This window comes from Pinus tabuliformis, chromosome 6, assembly GCF_031772625.1.
Source record: "Pinus tabuliformis cultivar Carrire ecotype Pingquan chromosome 6, CPIR1, whole genome shotgun sequence".
NCBI classification, from domain to species: domain Eukaryota; kingdom Viridiplantae; phylum Streptophyta; class Pinopsida; order Pinales; family Pinaceae; genus Pinus; species Pinus tabuliformis.
Window position 1 is genome coordinate 381202589 of NC_142292.1, and position 20022 is coordinate 381222610.

Here is a 20022-nt window from a genome sequence, read left to right on the forward strand (position 1 = left end):
CCTTTATCAAAGCCTATTAGATTTCTCATCTCAGGAAAAAGCGATGAAGAACCAAGCGCTTTCCAAGCAGTTGAGGAAAGGATATTCACAGAAGCCCCTTCATATATGATGGTACTGGCCATGACCATTCTATATATTTGAGCAATGATTCGAAATGGTACACTAGCCGGTAAACGGGGTTTGCCTAGTAGATTCCAATCGAAGGAAACAACCAGGTTGCTTGGAGGTGGGACCGAATAGACGGCCGGATATGACTCTGACGAACTTCCTTCCTGCGGTAAAGGAACGGGTAGACTGCCCCCATGTTCATCGAAGTCTGTGCTTACGAAGAGAATTTGAACGGTGTCATTCTTGTTCTCTTCGGTGACTATATCATCTGAAGATGGATCCTCTGAAGGCAAGACCAGGTCAACTGCCGCCTCGACCTTTTGACTTTTGTCTGGTGTGGATTCAGAGGGTTTATCTTCAATGATAGACGCTTCGACCGACCACAAGGGCATGTCAGCCGAATTTTCAACTAGTGATGGACTCGGCAAGAGCTTCTTATATCCAGGAGGAAGCCGTAACGGTGAAACCAGACGATTGTCCAAAACTCTTTTAGCCTCATCTGAGAAGGGACAATGGTGGATGGCGTGATCGCCTTCACACAGTTTACAAGGAAATTTACATCTTCCTTTTTGTCCAGGGGCTTCACTTTCACTAGTTGACGGTGTACCTTCAACATGATCATCAGAGGTTGATGACACCGGATTGTGCAAATGAGGAGACCAGTCCCTTAAGATCTGAGGGATGCAAGGACAATCTCGATGATAGTGGTCTCCTGTGCAAATGAAACATGGTGATTTAGGACTGGACGGTGCAGTGTGTGGATTTTCGCTAGACGATGCCTGATCGCCCCTTTCCGCCTTTGGCTCCTTCTTCTTCTTCTCTTTCTTCTTATTCTCCTTCTTCTTCTCGGTTACTTGATTTTTGGCTTTACCAGCTTCATCAAGCGAAGAGGAAGGAGGGGAGGAAGAATTGGATGAAGTAGAAGCTTGGGGGGTAACTCTGGTATCGTTTAGTTGCTGACTTGATTGTTTAGGAATCACAGTGTTCTAAACAACAGAGGTTGAGAATAGCCATACGGGCAAGCCGATTGTCAATCCTGGAAGCGACAATGTGGCCATATGGGGCGCACCAACATCTCCCCAAGAGGAGAAAGGACTAAAATTTCCCCTAAGGGGAACTCCTTGGTTGGTGGACTCCATTTTTCTCAACCTAAGACCAACATAGGAAAGGTGATATTTATTCCGATTAAAATAAATTTTAGACGCTTTGACACAACTTGTTTTTTCAATTTTTAAGAGTCGAGAAAAAACAAAAGATGACTCTAGTCGCCTTCGATTTTTAATGAGCCTGAAGTGACAAGTGCTCAGATGGACCTTTTCCTTTAAGGAGTCTGAAAAGGAACGAAAGAGACTGCTCTAGAAATCTAGACAGAGGGATTAAAAAATCAATCGCAAAACTGCATAATACATTTTACGGTACGGCAGTCAATCTTCCCGAATGCTGTGTTCAGTGCATTGTGATCGATAGGGCGACAAACACGACTTCCTATGGATAAAGGATAAAGCCTATTGTGGTCTCCCAATATATACTCGACGGTACGTGGGAACACAAGTCCGTACTGGCACTTATCGTCTCAAAGTGGAGGAATCACCCAACCATCAATGAAAACAACATTTACCATGCTTTACGATGTCGGAATACGTCTCTAGCTTAGACTTCTAAATGTTGTGCGTTAGGTTCCAAAGTGTTTTTAGATTCATTAAATTTATTTTACAGTTGATCTTGCTTAAGAAATTTGCCTTTCAAGTTCACCGCATGATGTAGATGTACAATTCCTAAAATGCAATCTAAGATGATAAACAATCGTTTGATCTTCTTTTTGCAATGAAAATCCTAGCTACTAAGGAAAGAGATGATATTCTTTCAACATAGAGCATAGAGCACACACTATATGCACTGTCCTAAATCAAACCAACAAACAGTCTAAATGCAAATGCACATGCATGTATTTGTTTTTAGCCTTCTTAGTGCGTGAATGATAAAAAGAAAGCCAAGCGCAAATCTGAATTATTTTTCAAAGCGACATTACTAACAAGTTTATTTTCAAGACAAAATGAAGACAGTGATGACACTTTGCGATTTGGAATTGAAAACTTGCTTTCGACACTTGAAAAACTACTAATTCAAATCAAATACAAGAGTAACAGTGTAATCGACTATCAAGAACAATCGGATTCTCTTCTAAGACTGAAAACGACACTTGCAACACTTTCAAATCAAGAAACGACAGTTCAATTATGCTACTTCTTTGTAAAAGAGAACTGAAAATGGCTCAAAATACATAAAAACATTTACAGTTATTTGCACAATGGAGGCAGAATAATGGCAAGGAAGGGGGTTTCAACAGAGGTGTACTGACTACAGGCAGCAAAACTACTGAATGGAGCTGAAAAGAGTGAACACACAAACCAAAATCTGAGAGCAGAAGAGGCCTTGTCTAATCAACGCACATGTAACACAGGGAAAAAGAGATGCAGCGCACCTACTACGCTCGGGAAGTGCGATGCATCTAGAATCCAAAGAAGAGACAGTGCGATGGTCCAGGGACGAGACTTCAACTAGGTTCCGGGTCACAGTTTGCAGCTGAGTTCAAGGATTTAGGCCGAGCAAGTGGTAATCAGTAAATCAATCACAGGGGTGGATCTAAGGAGGTTACTAGAGCCACCACAAGGGCAATTAGAGAGCTTGTAAATCGATTGTTCAGTTCATAAACAAAACCCGGAGATAAACTGAAGCAGCATTGGTCTACTTTGCACTTGCATAGCAAATGCAGTTCGAAGCCTAGCTGGATTGACTTCAGGCTCCGTCTGTAAGTTTATAAAGCAAACAAATGTAGACAAACAAACAATCTATTTGCTCCCCAGTGGAGTCACCATTTTGTTATCGGGAAATCTAGTGTTTATGCAGAGCTGCTAGTCCCACTAAGGTTAGTAGCTACCTTAGAAACAAACAAACTAAAACTACTTTCGTTTTCCTTTATGAGAAATAGATAAGAGGGGAATAAAGGAGACCAACCTCTGTCTTGCGCTTGGTTCCTTGCTTGATTCCCTTCCCTTCTGATAAATCTTTGCCACTCGCTTCCTCGTCTACCCAGCTTCAAAGAGCACCTGTAGAATCAAAGCAACATAACACTATCCAAGAACATAGATCTATTATCATAAACAATATAGGACTAGATATATATTGACCACACAAATACATATATCATCAATCATACAAGAATGTGGAGGAAAACTTGAATAGCTTTATTAATAATCAAGAATAGCAAAGAGGATTACAACCAATTGTTCTGACCCAGCATCATCCTCTCAGCAAGAAAGCCCTTCTTCACCTCATGAAAAGCTTAGATCACCCAACACTATGATGTTGCACCAAGAAACCAGCAGCACTTCCTTACAAGATACAAAATTCCAGCCCCTGGATCTCTGGGATGAGGGATCCATATATAGATGTTTGCAAGGGGGGTGAGTCAGCTTTTGAGATTTGATTAGTGTCTTCTCTCTGATAGTTCTTTATTCCACTTGGAGATTGATGATCTCTTACTCATCCCTGGGTGAATGCAGAGAGGCAAGTGTCACAGGAGAAGTTTCTAGAAGATTCCATGATCCTCCACCTTGCAGATTGACCCTGCCATTTGTTGACTCTCGCCCATCGCACCCAATAGAAGGGCCTTTCAAGATGCATCGCACCTCCCGTGTGTATTTAGGTGGGATGCAGTGCACTTTGACCATGGAGCAGGTGAGATGGTCCAGTTCTGAGTAGTTTTTCATGGAGAACTTCTAGGAGAAGATGTAATCAGTTGACCTTGTTCTTTTAGAGGTTGGAACAACACTTTTAGGGACTTAAGAGCCCTTGGTTTATGGACATTTATGATTGGGGTTGTAGTGCCCAAAAATTTCTATAACACACATATACTAACACATTCATCCAAAGAATGTTACATAGGTGTTTCATCAAGTGGATTATGTTATGAATAAAATAAATATAGAAATAATACCAATAATATAATTAATAATAATAATGATTAATGATTAATTAACTTGTAATTACTAGTGAAGAGGAATGTCTCTAAGGACATGATTGCTCATGAAAGGATACTTGCCTAGGTATATAAGTAGGTCCCCTCATTTGTAATCATCTCACTTGTATTCAAAAATTCTTATATACAATTACCTTTCCTACACTGGGCATCTTTGTTTCTGAAGTGTTCTAAACATTATTGCAATGTGCAGACATTGTTCATTTCATTGGTGTCGTTCCTATGAATATAAAAACTTTTTTCATTACATTGATATGAGAGTTGTTCAATCATATGGCTGCTCAACTATTGCACAAATCCCATTTGATTCAAACTTTGGCCATGAACCTTGCATCAACTTTGTTATTGTGCAATTAAAAGTGTTTCGATGTAGAAGTTTTTGGAGCTTCTCCATTTGCTGATTTTGTGAGAGGCCCTTAGCCATTTTAAAAAATTAATAAAGGAAAAAAACTTTGGCCTTTAACTAAAATAAACATGTTGATTAAAAATAAAAGAGATTTTTAAAAGGAAAAAAAACATATATCAAAGATTTTTTTTTAAGGAATAATAATAATAATTATTAAAAAAAAAGTTAGAAAAAATATATTAAAAAAATAGATTAAAAAAATTATTAAAAAATAAAAATAAAAAAACACAATTAAATAAAAAATTAAATAAAATTTAAAAATGGAAAAAAGAAATAAACTTAAAAGTTACTTGACAGACAAAACGCGGAGAGTCGCACCATCATTGTTTGATGATTTTCTGCACCCACTGCTACAAGTCCTCCTCATATGCACACCTTCCCCACATTACCGAGTTGTTGTTCCATTTTCGTTGTCAGCCAAGAGCCCAACATCAATCTCTAAATCCCCCACGCCACTGCCTTCCCTGCAACCTGCAACCATTTTTCCACCAGCGACACTCACCGTAGTTACTTCACCCTGGACCAACCGCTTTCCAAGCCGTCTACAACACAACCCCATGATGTTTGTAGTTGTTGGATCACTACCATAATAACCCTGAATCATCTGACACATGACTCCACAATCATGTAACACCCATGCAACGCCCTAGCTGTCCAACGAAGTTGTAATAACCCTGAATCATCTGACACATGACTCCACAATCATGTAACACCCATGCAACGCCCTAGCCGTCCAACGAAGTTGTTTGCCACTCTGCGCTATCCACCACTAACCATACACAATTTAGCATCCATCGTAGTTGTTTTGTGTCTACCTTGCAAAGTCACAGCACATTTGAAATTTATAGTGTCAATTCATCATCATCCCCGAGCCCACTGTAATGTTGCAATACGCATTTTCACCAAAACCATATACTATCGTTTAGTCGTGAGATTAACTCAACTACCTAAATCATACGAACCATCGTGGTTTTCACAAAAAGGTTGAGACTTATCAAGAGATATCATTAGGATATCGTTATGATCTTATAAAAGTTCTTTAAAAGTAAAAGAAAATATATCCATAAAAGGTAAGATGAAAGATTATAAGGAAAAAAAGTAGTAAATTTTGATAGAAGTTAAAAAAAAAAAAAAACACAAAGGAGGAAAAATTGAAAGTTGATATATGTTAAAAATATATATATAAAAAGAATATTATTACTAGGATTAAAAAGTTACTTTAAAACTTTTTTTTTTAATCGAAGTAGCATATTTTTATTGATGATCACAAATGGAGCATGTTGTGACTCACTGCTTTATTAGTCTTCAATTGCCACAAATACACAAAATCAGTTAAGTTTGATGCTAATTTTTTAGCCACAGAAGGCATCAGATTTTAATCAGTCCCTCTTCATTGCCTAGTGCATGGAAATAGCTTTCCAATGTATATGGAAGTCCAAAAATGGACTCCTGGAGCAGAAGATAAAGAATTTTGAAGATTACCTTGGAAAAGCCCAACAAATAAAGAAAAATGGCTAAGTGTTGAAGAAAAATCACAATCAGGACTTGGGACAGTTCATTGCAATCACATATCAGCATCAGCGGGTCCGGGTAGGCAAGGAACACTAGCGGAATAAAAAGCAGCAATATATCGATCACTGATATCGCATATCAGTAGTCGACGGGTTTGGGCGAAGCATTTATCGCAATCGGCCATCGACAGGATCCCTGGGGCACACAACTAAGGTTATTGGTGCATCGCAGTCCTGAACGCTGATATCGCATCTCGCATCCTGCATCCCTCAGGTCCCCCGCATCCCGCAAATCCAACAGTCCCACAGTGACATCGTACTCCAAACCATGCGGGAGTCGATTTGCACTATATTGTTGCACTGCTGGGGAAGGGTCAGAAAGAGTTAACAAGGAAAGCATGACAAAACAGGAGTGGGTGGCCCCCCTTCTCTCTCCTCCACATGCCGGGTTCCTGCATCTCGGTGACCCCGTAGTCCCGCATCTCAGCAGTCCTGCAATCCTACAAGATAGGCATATAAGCGGGTTCCAAATTTGAAGGACCGTGGGGGGGTCGATATTGCGATTTAATTCAAAATTGTTGGGGGGAACGAAATTCACTGACAAAGGAAATGCCTACAAAACATGGCTCAACGGGCCTCTTTCTCTCTCCTCTAAGGGGCCATGTGGCAGCCTTTGATGGGTACACTGAGCTGACATGGCAGCTAACGTTAGAAATGATGTGGCAAGTATAGATGCTGATGTGGTGGGTGGACACGTGCCACTCAGTTTCAGGTTTTTCAGGGGTCAAATGGGGCCATTTCTAGGTGAAAAATGTCACCTCTCACAGGGTGACATGTGGCAGTAATGACATCACCCATCATAATCGATGATCAGAGATCACACAATATAAAGCTTTCTCTTTTGCCAAAATTCCTTCCCAGCTGCGATTACGATAAGGAAAGAGGCCCCTGGATGTGATAAGGTATTGTGATCCATTTGATAAGGTTTTCGCGTGAAGATCGATGTGCCTGTGTTATGGAAAAAGGGTAAAGAGCCGCCCTCCCCGTGTTGTGATTGCGATGTCCTAGGTGGGCCCAATCCTACGTATCGACAATCATAGTTGTCCAGGGGGAAAGCCTAACGAAAAATGCACTCAACACCGGGATGCGAGATTCCGATTAACAAAGGAAATAAGACCCCCGTGCAGCTATTAAAAGCCTTAGCACATCTTGGAGACTCCACTGTCCATATCTCTATTTAGATAATCCTGGCTTTCAAACAACCCCATACTCACTCTGATGTTGCAGTAGCCGAAGCTTTCCCTACCTTTGAACCTACAATCGCACATATAGGGAGGTTTTTGAGATGGACATTCATGCATTCTTGGCCAACAAATTTGCCCCACTGGATTTCTCTTCTATTGCTGGTTATCCCAATCATGTCCCTGCATTTCATGAATGGAATACCTATTTGCCTAGATTCAATGGAAGCACAACTAGAAGGCCTGACCAACACCTCAAAGAATTTCATGAATGCATGGAACAATAGGGAATTTTCCTTGAAGATGTACAAATGAAATTGTTCATGTATTCTTTAGAGGAGGGTGCTAGAGTATGGTACAGAACAATACCTCGTGGTAGTATATCTTCCCTGAGATGTTTCCATAGAATTCAATCACTATTCTAAAGAATTATATCCACCAAATTCTCTATTTGAAGATTTTTGCGTGCATTTTAACGATGGAGACATTCCCGAGGTCGAAGATCTAGCTGAAGATGTTTGTGGGGCTTCACTCCAAGAAAACATCCTCTTGCATCAAGAAGCATCACCCACTGAGCTAGAAGGTGAAGAAAGAAATATCATCAAGCTGCCTACAAACCCTCAGGGGTCTGATTCGACCGAATTCAATGTTTCCCCTTCTTATGATGAATACGACTCTGGTGAAGAGTCAAGTGATGCAGAGCCACAACACTTCCAATCAGGGGAAGCTATGCAAGAAGAGGAATCCCATCAGGAAGTCAACGAAGAGCCTCCAGTTTGCAATGCTCATCCTTCGCCTGGAGAACAAGATCGAGCCCCCCCTCCAATTTGTGATTCATATTATTCAGAGGAGGGAGAGATGGTCGCCGAGGTCTAGAAGGAGCCGTTTACCAGCAAGTGGGGAGAAGGCTCCCAACAACAACAAGCTTTTCCAGAAAAGTCTAAAGTTGTGGAGCCGAGAAGTGTTTGTGGCTTCCCTAGCCAAGAGGATATTGGTCAGTAGATTGTTCATGAAAAAGAGGCAGCTGCAAACATTCCTTGTCTATTCCATGACCCTGTGGCTGCGTACATGAGCCTATTCTTAAGTTAGCAACAGAGGTTATTTCTAGAGCATGTATCAGGATCCTTGTTTGAATATTTTTTATGGTGCATGCTTGTTTTAATTTCTCTTTTTCAGCGGTATGAAGGCATGTGGTCCAGTACTCTTATGCTGGCCTAGCTCTATTGGAGAGTTTAACATACTTAGCTGAATTAATTACTGCACATAAGTAGGATTGTACATAAATAAGCTCACTAGCTGAGCATTTGCTTTTTAATTGTTAGAATTTTTATTTTCTACATTTAGATTAATGAGGAAAGTCCCATGGAGATTTTGTTGGTTACAAAGCTCATATATTATTGACTCCATGCCCAATGGTGAGGGATATTGGTCTAAAGGTTCTCAGCACCTTGCTAGTAAGGCATTGTCCCCAATAAGAGCCAATTATTGTCACTCACTACTTTATCAATCTTCAATTACCTCAAATACACAAATGCAGTGAATTTTGATGCCAATTTTTTAGCCACAGAAACTATCAGAGCTTAATTGGTCCCTCCCCATTGTCTAGTGCTCGATAAGAGATTTCCAACGATATACGGAAGTCCAAAAATGGACTCTTGGAGCAGAAGATAAAGCATTTTAAATATTACCTTCGAAAAGCCTAGTAAATAAAGAAAAATGGCTAAATGTTGAAGAAAAATCACAATCGAGACTTAGGACAGTTCATTGCAATAGCATATCAGGGTCAGCGAGTCTAGGAAGGCAAAGAACACTAAAGGAATGAAAAGCAGTGATTCGTCAATCGTCGATACCGCATATCGGCAGTTCGCAAGTGCAGGCAGAGCATTTATCGCAATCGGCCATCAGTGGGATCCCTCGAACACATAGATAAGGTTACTGGCACGTCGCAGTCCCGAATGCTGATATCACATCTCGCATCCCCCATCCCTCAGGTCCCTTGCATCCTACACATCCAGCAGTCTCGCAGTCATAGCATACTCCAAACCATGCGGGGGCCGATTTGTGATATATTTTTGCACCACCGGGGAAAGGATGGAAAGAGCTAACAAGGAAATCATGACAAAAAAGGAGTGGATGGCCCCCCTTCTCTCTCCTCCACGTGGTGGGTTCCAGCATCCCGACGATCCTGCAAGATGGGCATATCAGCAGGTTCCAAATCTGAAGCACTGTGTGGGGGTCGATATTGCGATTTAATGCAAAATTGTCAAGGGGACCGAAATTCGCTAACAAAGGAAATGCCTACAAAATAGGGCTTGGCGGGCCTCTTTCTCTCTCCTCCAGGGGGGGCATGTGGTGGCCTCTGATTGGTCCACCGAGCTGACATGGCAGCTGACGTTAGTAATGACGTGGCAAGTACAGATGCTGACGTGGTGGGTGGACACATGTCACTCAGTTTCAGATTTTTCAAGGGTCAAATGGGGCCATTTCCAGGTGACATGTGTCACCTCTCATAGGGTGACACGTGGTAGTAATGACGTCACCCATCACAATCAACGATCAGTGATTCCGCAATATAAAGCTTTCAATTCCACCGAAATTCCTTCCCGGCTACGATAGCGTTAAGAAAAGAGGCCCCAGGATGCGATAAGGTATTGTGAGCCATTTGATAATGTTTTCATGGCTGGACCAATTGACTCGTGCTATGGGAAAAAGGTAAAGAGGTATCCTCCTCATGTTGCAATTGCGATGTCTTGGGTGGGCCCAATCCCATGTATTGGCAGTCACAGTTGTCCAGGGAGAAAGCCTAACGAAAAATGCACTCAACATCGGTACAAAGCTTTAAAGGTGGATGGGTTGATAACCCCGACATTGAATAAAGCATGGGGCAGTGCATAAATGACAGTATGAGGGGCTTCTATGGAGACTTAATGCCTTGGCATGGAGTCTCTCTCCTCTGCACAATGCATCACTACCTAGAAACACTCCATCCCTTCTCCACCAAACAACTCACCCATGTAGTAAAGCGTAGAATTGACATAAGCCAGACGAGTAGTAGTGAATTGGCTCAATAAGCCAAAAAGAGTAGGACAATAGTAGGGACGTGGCTCTATCCAAGGCCTCAACTGAAGCATCAAGGGAACACCTCGTCCTTACTCTCTCGACTTTATTTCTCTGAGCATTTATTTATGTATTTTTCCAAGAAACGGATTCGATCTTTGTTGTAATATTAGGTAGGTGGTATCAGAGCCTGACAAAGCGAGACAGCTAGGGCTTAGGCTTGGATATTTTGATTGTAATTCAAAGCTCTCCCCCTCTTCTTATTAATAGGGGGATGAAACATAATACTAAGGTTCGTGATTCTCAGACCAACGAGGGATGAACTATGTGATACCATATTTTGGCTCATAACTCTGTAAATGAATGACTGTTGTATTAGATTGTATTACTTTACACAAGCAGGTCTTCAGACTATCACAGAAATGGTGGCAATTCCCCCTTAGCATTACAGTATGTTTTTCCTTCTATTAATTCCATTATGTTCATATTCTTCTTTGCGTGTGTGCTACAATAGCTTCTAGGAATTATTTCATGCTTCCTTATAGATCCATGTGTATTGACTTATTAATGCATAATGTATGTATGAAGGGTTGAAGTATATCTTTAAATTGCTATATAAGAATCATAGCACCCATATTCTCTCCAGTCCGTTAATTCTGCTTGTAACTCAAACAAGTGTAGAATTTCCCATCGCTTGTAGCTCTATGTGTTCAATATAGAATTTTGGATGCTTTTGGCTCTGTATGATGAGTTATGATTTCTCCTAATCCTCTTTCATTTACTCAATAAAGTCTATTAAGTTGTAATCCCCTTTGAAGTAATCAACCTCCTTTATTCTATGTTATACTACTGGGAACTGTGTGTGTGAGGGAGTACTTGAAATTCATAACTCATACCTTTGGAGGAATGAACCAATCCCCCTCATTATATTTCATTACGTGACAATTGGAGTGCTGCAAACCCCTCTCGTGCCGTCAAGCACTCCTCTATTTAAGGTGTCCTAGGCATTGGTCTACAATTAACCCATAGGTCGTCTCTAGGGAGCTTTCCTTGCCTCCTGTTTCACTTGTGTTGCATGGTGCAAGATTTAGCCACAACAGAGCCTAATTCGGGAATAACAAAAGGAGGATTTTTAGAAACTTTATTTAGTTTCACCCTAGTGCTATTTAAAATTAAAGGGACTCTTGCAGGGAAAAATGTCACTGTTTCTATTTTGCCAGCCGAAGGTAAAAATTATATAAACTCTAAAATCAAAAACCAATTAGTGATCCTCGAGTCAAATATAATCGAAACATTAGACTCTCTTAACAAAAAACAATATGACATAACCAATTTACAGTTAAACATTGAGGATTATACATTTATATGACAATTATTTGTTCAAACCCTATGGAATGATTACGGTGACATCTTTTTGGGCTCACCCTGGATGGAAACTCTAGGGTCCTTCATCCTAAATACGAAAAAAAGAGTTTTTGATGTTTCCATACAAAAAGAAAAAACAACACTACACGATGTTACATTAAAGCTAGATTCAATAACACTAGAAGATATACAAGATATTTCAAAAGTGTTCTCTTAATAAGGTAAAAAAGTATTACAAAATATGCAAAGAAAAATTAACAAAATCACTGCTAATAGAAATGAAGAATTTTCTTATCTTAAAGACCATAGTGTAAAATTACTAACACAAATTAAGAAGTTTAAGAAGGACAAGAAGTCGCTAAAAGATAGGTTAGAACAATGCATTCAAGAAGAAGTATCAAAGTCTCAAATCATAATAGTCTATGTTGAAGATAAACGAATGAATATCAATCCAGTCAATTTCACAACTTAAGAATAGGATAAACCAGTTGAAGTGAAGACGTACTCAGAATTTGCAGCAACGAAAATTTCAGGTGAAGATCCATCGATTAACCAAGCGACTTCCATACCTAACAAAAATCACATAATTCAAGTAAATCAATAAATTGACACAATAATATTAAGCGGAAATCAGATCACAAGAACTCTTTATCGATAGCCAAATCACAAGAGAAGACATGTCAATCAATCTACGTATATGTATCACTTAGAACATAAACAACAAACCTATGTGTCGAAGAAAAATGAATTTTGCACAATTTAGTCTGATGATAACAATTCATTACAAGTTTCTAACAATCACAAGATTCCACAAAAGATTAATTTAGAATGGTCAGATCCCTTCTCAGTTTGACAATTTTATTTATCACTCCAAGGATCTTATCATTTTGTTTCAACGAAGATGACAACTCGAAAAATGTAGAAGATGCATGACAAAGAAACAAATGACAAGCCTTGCCAACAATAAGTTTTGAAGACAAAGCTAGTGAATAGATATGTCTCTAAGAACATGACAGCTCATAAAAGGGTACTCGCCTAGATATATAAACGCCCCCCCTCATTTGTAACCATCTCACTTATATTCAAATATTCTTATATACAATTTCTTGTCTTACAGTGGATGTCTTTGTTTTCGAAGTGTTCTAAAGATTATTGCAGAGTACAAACTTTGTTCGTTACATTGAAGTCGTTGTTTCAAATATACGAATTTTATTATTACATATTTTTATACCCTCATAAAATAATTCAAATATAATTCGTTATAATTTGTTTGATCATTCAAGTAAACCATGATCGTAGTCACCTCTTCGTTCAATTTCTAAAAACCAAATTAGTAAATCAACCTCAAATTGATAAATAACCATTATAAAACTTTAACATCCTTCTCGGATGTGTAGCCACCTGACACTAAAATTGATAAATAAAAATGAATTAAAATTATTAAAGTGAATAATTAATACAAACCATACATCTACATCCATCTCTAATCGATAATCCATTTGTATGCAAACTTTATTGCCGCTTCTCAATCATAATAATTTGACTTTATGTTAAATCTTTAATCTAAGTATAGGCTAGTTCCTTGACACAAATAAGAGACGACTTATAGTGCCTCCATATTAGTATAGGGAAGTGGTATTAACTAGCAATTGTCCCAAAAGGTACAAAGAGAGGCCGATAGGATTATTAAATTGGAATTGTTGAATTTTTTTAGAAGAGATATTGGTTCAATCAGCCTGGTCGCCTACACTACCACAACTCTTCCCGGTAAACCCTTACAGCGATTCTGCTTTTGTGAAAAAATAAAATTTGCACCAGTAAACATCACACATATACCTATACAGCTGGATTGTTGATTGATATCTTTGGACGTTGAATAATTTAAGGTAAATCTATTCGCTATTACGCGTTTGTGAAAAAATGAAAATTTGCACGAGTAAGCATCACAAATATATACAGTTGGATTGTTGATTCATACCTTTGGACATGCTCGATTAATGAATAATTTAGGGTATAATCTATTACGTAAACAAAGGACCAAAGGGGGAAGGGGTGGGGTTTGTGTACTGGATCAAGCCTCTGAGATTCATGGGAGAAACGAAGGAAGAATCCCCATCCAAAACCTCCTTTGCAATCATCCACTGTACCCTCTCAGTTGGATGAAATTTGTCCCAGTAAACATATTCCTTGGGATCCTTGCAGATTGAGCACCCTGGATCCAACCCACAGCCTACATGGCCATTGTATGGACCATCTCCACAGAAAACCTGTTGACCCACCCCGTACCTCCTAGTCTTCATCATCCAAAATGAGGTCTAGTCTGCAGCACCCTAGGCCGATGGCCTAGGCTGCCCTGGTTCGAGTCCTCCTGCCGACGGAACCCTCATCGCTCTCTTTTTCACATCCCCCCTTAGGTGAGAAAGGATTCATAACCCTATATAATCTTATTAATGAATATTATTATATATAATATTATATTAATATTAAGGTTTAATCCTATTCATATTACCAAAAATAATTTAAGAGAGTCATAAACTAAGCAATATGGGGATTAACAAAAAAAATTAATTAATTAATCTATAAATAAATAAAAATAATTGTTTAGGAAGAAAGCGCAGGAATCTAGCATCTGTTGATACTCCAGCCATCATCTCTATTTAAATTAACAAGTCTTTTTTTTCAATTTCTAAGGCCTCTCTAAATTTATGATAATGAAAATGGTCAATCCTCGCAATGACCTTAGCCTCTTCAATGGAGATGTGATGATTGGTTTTTTCTGCATGCTCTACCAAAGCGGAGGAGCGAGACCTTCCATGCCTGATGTCGGCAGCATGTTCACAAATCCTTTGGTTAATGGATCGACCGGTCTCACCAATATAAGGAGCTCGACAAGAACATGGAATGATATAAACACCCTTCTAATCCTTGGGGTTAATCGGGTCCTTAACAAAATGAAGAGAACTTCATATAGTGTTAAGAGGTCTAAAAGAAGAATGAATCTTATGCTTCCTCAAGATCCTAGCGATTTTATCTGTGGTCCCTTGAATAAAGGGAAGATGAACACCGGAAGACCAATCCTTGGGGTCAATCTTACTCTTAGGACCCTTTTCAGCATTTTGAAAAGCCTTAAGACTTTGAGACCTACTATAACCATTCTTATTAAAAACTTCCAGGAGGTCAGTTTTCTCATCTTCAAGGTGATATTCGTCATAAACTTGCAACGCCCGCCGAAGTAGCTAAGGTGTTGAGAACGCCTATCTTTTGAGCAGGAAAATGATGGGAGCTAGCATGGACTTAAATTGAATTTACTTATTTTAGAGAGATGTTACAATGTTTAACATTTTGACTTAGTCAAATTAAAATTAAAATATAAAATATAAAATTTTCCAACCCATGGTTTTTCCTTATTATATTTTTAATCTATGGTTTTTTCCCATGGTATTTTTCTCTAATGTGAGTTATTTAAAGGTTAATATTTAAACTAATCCAAATTCATTTTAACTCTACATCTACCAAATGCCAAAAAAAATCAAATCTCTTTTCACTCTTAAAAATTCAATACCTCAAAAAAAAAAACCCTCTTAACACATAATAAACTTACAACTAAAAATAAATCTAAACTAATTTTAAAATTTAAAATTTAAAATTTATATTTCAATTAAATTATAAAAATAAATTAATAATACATTGCATTTAAAATTAAAATAAAAATAAAAATCCTCAAAAATCTTTGCTTTTCTGAGTTTTTTTCTTTCGATCTTTGATTTTTATGATCTTTTTCGTGCTTTATTGATTTTTTTTGCATAGAATCTTTTTTGAGCTTTTGTGCTTTCTTGACTTTCCATGCTTTTTTGATTTTCCATTGTATTGTTTTCTGGTTCAGATCAACGGTTGAAAGTGTTTCATCTAATCTAACGGATCAGAGTAAAAGTGTTGACGAAAAGGTGATACATAGGAAAGGCCTATCGGCCTAATTAAGTATAAAGCTATATAGTTGAAACAAACACTAGGTAAGATATGATAGAGTTAATAAATATTGTACACTAATATATTAGGGAGTATTGAATACTAGTTTATCAGGCACGGACCAAGCACATAAAGCTTCGACAACACTCCATTAAAAATAGAAAAGGTGTAATGGCCAGATTTAAGCATTAAGCAATAGCAGATAACATATATTCCAACAAGATTAGAGCATCAAGTTTAGTGAAAAAAAAGGTGTAATGGCAAGATTTAAGCATTAAGCAGATAACATATATTCTAACTAGATTAGAGCATCAAGTTTAGTGTTATCCTTCGTGTGTTAATGCTTTACTTGAAACTTCTTCTTCTTATGTGATATTATTAGGTAATTTTGCATACTTAGTATTGATGATCGATAAAAAAAAAAAATATTTGGAATAATTTTTTTTTCCCTTTCACTTTTAAAAGATTTATTTTTAACTGATTGTAAATTCAATCAAGAAGAAAACGAACTTAACAACAAAGTCCACTATTAACGCTACTCTACGGCTGTTCCCTCCAGGAACCTAGATTTATAATTAAGTTGCTCTCACGACAATGAGACTTTACAAAATAGCCATGGGTGTGCCTCTCCATCTCATTGACTTCCTTGCCGCCCTTCAAATGAATTTTTCAATAATGGAAAGCAACTTTTGGATATGGAAAGGTTTTTAGCTAAGTGCAATAGAAATCAATGTCATGTCCCTGAAGAGATGGGAGTAAGAAACAACTCATTGTTACAAAGACTTGATAAAATGAATTACAGCAGTTACAGCATTTTGGCTAGCCAGCCCAGAAAAGATAGCTGCTTCATTACGCTCAGAAGTTCCCCCTCCAGCCAAATCAGAAAGAGCTCTTATTGCTATGAATGGCAGTCTTTGTTGAAGGCAAACCAGTGCTACAGCTGCACTTTCCATGTCGATGGGACTTATCTTGAACTTGGTGTAGAGGAAGTTTCTGTACGCTGCATTGTCCACAAACACATTTGCACTCGCTCCTCTTTCTACTAGAACAGCCTTGGGAGTATTTGACAGACAAGTTGTTGAGTTCAAACATTTTTCCAACTCCAGACTCTGAATCAACACAATCAGCATTATTTTAGTAGATTGATATGTAAATCGTTTAGAAATATTTTTATAAAAAAATATAAATTTTCAGTGATTTTATATAATTTCTATAAAATATTATATTATAATTTTTTTTTTCTAATTAACGTTTAAAAACAATGGAAATTCACAATATAAAAATATTAATCTCTACAATTTATAATTAATTTAAAATTAAGATAATTATAATTAATTATAATCTGACATGAAAATAAACCTAATTAATAATTGATTGAGATCCAGATAAATCTGATTGATGAAGTCTTGACTACAAAGAATTACATACATCTCCGGAAAGGACTAGTAAATACCTCAAGGCCCTTTGCAATATGATAATAGCGCTTATTGACAGGCACCCAAAACGCATGTTGCCTGACCTCTGGGGTTCCATGCACTGGAAAAACTTCCTCTGGTTGATACCACACATTATTAAGCAGGTTGCTTGAGTTCTGATCTGACGGGGTTGTGAAATTTCCAAAGTGAAGGTACCCGTATTTTCGTGTGTAATCTCCATTTGATTCCAGAGAAAGTTCATCATTAGGTCCATCTCCATATCTCTGAATCAAACACACATGCATTCAGACTTTCAATCACAATATAGTTTTACAACAGTGTCTAGCTATCCGGACATAGTATCAAATGTTTAGGATTTACATAAATATTAACCTGCCAATTCCAGAGGCCAGTATGAGCCCAATAACGAGGAACTGTAACATATCCGATGTGCAAAGAAGAGTTGGCGTTCCCTGCAATTCCGTAGTGGATGACTCCTTTCACTTTGAAGAAACTCAGCAGTAACTGAGTTGTTAGTCCTGAATTCAGCTACATAAAACAAAATATAATATGGGAAAAGGGTAAAATTATAGATTGGGTCATAACTATGGATCTTCATACAACATAAAAATCAAAGCACTGATATCAGTAAACAAAATTGAGACTAACCATGGCCAATCCTGACATGACAATGATGACTCTGCGCTTATCAACTCTTCCTATATGAAATCTTCTCCCTGCAAAGAAAACAAAAACAAATAAACATATTTCTTCTATGGAATATTTGATATCTTTTTTCAATATATTAACTAAGGTGTTTTAGAGACATTTTTATATTGATTGTAGATTTTGGAAGTATCTTGGAAACTGATTAGCGGGAAAGAGGTCAGTTGTTTCACCTCCCTCTTCACCATCAATATTTTTGCAAATTGACAGTCAAGAAATAGATCAGTTGTTTCAACTCCCTTCTCATCATCAATTTCCAAAATAGTTACAACTTGCTTACCTTGATTTCTTCCATGGGGTATGACATTTGTTATGTGGATGTATTTGTGTAAACAAGCTGGTCAAATCACAACTTTTGTTGTGCATGTATTTGTGTAAGCAAGCTTGTCAAATCACAACTTGAATTTTTTTTCCTATAAAAATCTCATCTACATACTTTTAAGGGAAAAATAGAATAGATCTCTGATTACCAGCAATATCCAGAGTCTTGGAGACATTGAAAGAAGAAGATTGCAGAAGAGGATCCATCTCGAAAGCGTTCGGAACAACGATGCCGAGATATGGGCCATGGCGATTGATCTTGTGAATGATTCTCTGAAGCTTCCGCGATGCAATTAGGGAATCCACTGATGATAAATCGACCATTAATAATACTATGATTAGCGCCCATATACAGTGGACTGCAGTGATAATCTTCATCATGTTTTCAAAGCCGAACTCCAGTCCCTCTTCTGCTTGAGTCCGAAGCCTGTAAAATATTCAAATCTGTAGTGGAGAGATCACGGAACTTAGGACTCTAGAGACTGGAAGCCAAGGATCCTACCCTACAATTGGTCTTCTGGCATGCCTTATGCTTCGGTACTTGCTTTCCGCAAGTTCACACTGACGTTGAGAATTCTACGCCAAGTTCACACTGATTTCCAACAATCCAACACGAAAGGCTTCAACGAGATCCATCTATCTCTAACGCGAAGATAAAGCAAAAAGCTTAGGGAGCATATCCCTCCTTCATCTCTCTTTGGATTTGGCCACTTATTATTTTACCAGATTCACAACTTTTTTATCATTAAAGTCATAATGGTTGGCTTGTTTGGGAATTAGTAATTGGGTTGGTTTGACTAGGTTGTATTGTTTTTTTTTTTTTTCAGAGGGAAAATCAACATATGGCCGAGGCCAGCCAGCAGATTTTTTACAATATATGGCCGAAGCCAGCAGATTTTTACAACATATGGCCGAAGCCAGCAGAATTTCAGAACATATGGCCGAAGCCAGCAGAATTTCAGAACAAATCGTTCATAAGGCAAGCCAGCACCAAAGCCGGGAGTCCAACATCGCCCACAAGATTCGATCCCGGCTGGGGGGTGCGAAAGCCATCCGCCCCAGCCGTCAAGTCATGCACATCATGACTAGGTTGTATCGTTATCGCTATCACCATAATTTTTTTAGTTGTTTGTGTACGCAGTGATAATTTTTTAGATGTTTGTTTATGTTTGTTGGTTTGATTGGGTTAGATTGCTGTAAATATAATTTGTTTAGGTGTTTATATATGTTTTTTTCACATTTATGGATAAGTTGCATAAATTTGAACCTTGAATCTCTTTATACATAACAATTCATTTTCACAACCCTTCCAACTTAAACTATTTTTAAAAGCCTAAACTCATTTATATATCATTCTCACTATCAAAACTCCACTTAAAATTAAACACAACAATTATATATTTGAACTAGATTCACAAATTATTTTTTACACATTTAATCCAAAAAATTACTTTTAAAAATTCAACCTATAAAGAATTTAAATATATTTAATCGATTTAGTAAATAAGTTAATGTGTTAAGTAGTCCACAGTTAGATTCAATTGTTTGAGTTCTAGTTATTAAACTATGTATTAGATGTGCAGAAAGTTTTCATATAAATTATCACCAATTTCTAAGATCCATAAATCACATAGAAAAAAAAATTAATATATTAAATTTAATATTAACAATTTTTAAATTTATAAAATTTGATAAATAAATTAATACATTAAATTCAATATTACTTATTTTTAATTATAATTTTGATAATTTATCAATTTTAATTTAATATTTTGATAATTTATAGATTTTTTCCTATAAATTTTAATTTATCCTAATAAAACTTTGAAATAAACTGAAAATGAGATATCCTTATTATTATTATGAG

General features: G+C 37.6%; 1 protein-coding gene across 2 annotated transcripts in view; it reads right to left on the reverse strand.

The window, feature by feature from the left end:
• LOC149258906 (bark storage protein A-like) overlaps positions 1 to 19204 on the reverse strand; it is a 244515-nt gene extending 225311 nt beyond the window's left edge. Inside the window, exons 1-5 of one of the 2 annotated variants that reach the window (XM_089416724.1) lie at positions 18305 to 19204; positions 17778 to 17845; positions 17502 to 17657; positions 17147 to 17392; positions 16222 to 16802 (exon numbers count right to left, since the gene is read on the reverse strand). In XM_089416724.1, coding sequence (XP_089272850.1) covers positions 16467 to 16802; positions 17147 to 17392; positions 17502 to 17657; positions 17778 to 17845; positions 18305 to 18536 — 1038 coding nt within the window. In that variant the 5' untranslated portion in view covers positions 18537 to 19204 and the 3' untranslated portion in view covers positions 16222 to 16466. Of the gene's footprint in view, positions 1 to 16221; positions 16803 to 17146; positions 17393 to 17501; positions 17658 to 17777; positions 17846 to 18304 lie in introns of those variants that run through there. The other variant, XM_089416719.1, reaches the window with a different exon arrangement.
• Positions 19205 to 20022: the final 818 nt, after the last annotated feature.